This window comes from Belonocnema kinseyi, chromosome 9, assembly GCF_010883055.1.
Source record: "Belonocnema kinseyi isolate 2016_QV_RU_SX_M_011 chromosome 9, B_treatae_v1, whole genome shotgun sequence".
NCBI lineage: Eukaryota > Metazoa > Arthropoda > Insecta > Hymenoptera > Cynipidae > Belonocnema > Belonocnema kinseyi.
Window position 1 is genome coordinate 22,024,296 of NC_046665.1, and position 1,467 is coordinate 22,025,762.

Genomic DNA, 1,467 nt, shown 5'->3' on the forward strand with positions numbered 1-1,467 from the left:
TTGGATTAACTGAATTAAATCAGTCACATACAGCAGAATACTTGCAAGAAAAAATGGAAGGTTTTATTGACAAGTGGAGTATTTCAAAAGAGAAAGTCGAACTTATTATCACAGATAACGCGCCAAATATTGTACTCGCAGCGCAAAGTACTTTCGGAAAGGACAAGCATGTTCCATATTTTGATCACACTCTCAACTTAGTTCCTAAGGCTGCGCTGGGACATAAAACTATAAACAGAGATTTAGTGCCGAACGTGCCAGGCGTCCCTGAGTTAAATAAAAAAGTTAAAGCTGTAATTGCTTTTTCACACAAAAGCATCAACTTTTCAGATGAGTTCAAGCGTGTGCAAATGCAAAGGGGAGAATCAGAAGGCACGTGTTTACGTTTACTTCAAGACGTTCCGACTCGCTGGGGATCAACGTTTCTCATGCTTTGCCGATTGATGAAAATGGCCGATATTATAAGCCTCGTAGCTCTCAAATTTCCCGATGTTCAGATGGTGAGTGGCTCGGAAATGGAAAGTCGTAGCAGCATCAAGGATATTTTGGAACCAATTCATTTCGCCACAACAGAGATGGGCGCAGAGAAACATACAACAGCCAGCAAAGCTATTCCAATGGCATACTTGATAGAAAAGGTAGGTCAATGTTCAACTTTAAGGCAAATCTAAACAATTAAATTTGGGGATTGCTTTGCAGCTATACTGTATACGCACTTAATAATTTTATTTTTTCAGAGAATCAACGAAGTCAACATTCCAGCAAGCAACGCATTGGCAACAGCGTTCAAAACCTTCGTCAAGAACGAACTTAAACGGCGTTTTGGGGCCTTACAAAGTGTGATACCTCATTCTGCCGCAACTTTAATCGACCCACGCTTTTTAAAAATTACTTCACTGATCCAATTGCCCACAGCAGAGCCGTCACTTACGTAGAGAATCGGATCATGGACGAAATGAGAAAAGAGACTCGCCAAAATTCAGAAGGTATGGCACGTTTTATTCACGTATTTATTTTTTGTTCCTTGTTTCGTCTTTGTGTTGTTCTTTTCAATTAAATGGAAAAAATGCAAATTTAAATACAGTACCGGTATCTTGTTTGACTCAGGTGTTAATGAGCCAAACGAACCTGGAACAGTTGCTGCAAACGCGCGGGCATCTGACTACCAAAATCCCTCGACTAGTTGAGAAGAAGGACGCGGCAACAGCTTGTGGAAAGATCACGACACGCTAGTGACATCCTCGCATATTGCTGCCCTGACAGGCGACTTAAGTGAAGTAGCTAGAGCGGAACTACGAACTTTTTCATCCAGGCAGCCTATCAGCCACAACTGCAATCCCATTAAAATTTGGCTGGGAATGCGAAGCGAATATAAGTATCTGTTTAAGGTGGCAATGAAAACTCTGCCAAATCTGGCTACATCCGTCCCCTCCGAGCGCTTAGCCTCCCTCGCAGGGTGGCTTATGG

General features: G+C 42.2%; 1 protein-coding gene across 1 annotated transcript; it reads left to right on the forward strand.

The window, feature by feature from the left end:
• Positions 1–53: 53 nt before the first annotated feature.
• On the forward strand, positions 54–1,426 carry LOC117180440 (zinc finger BED domain-containing protein 4-like). The gene is made up of 3 exons (XM_033372938.1): positions 54–638; positions 738–986; positions 1,108–1,426. The coding sequence occupies exons 1-2, from the start codon at positions 54–56 to the stop codon at positions 933–935; spliced, it is 783 nt and encodes a 260-aa protein (XP_033228829.1). The 3' UTR covers positions 936–986; positions 1,108–1,426.
• The last annotated feature ends 41 nt before the right edge of the window (positions 1,427–1,467 follow it).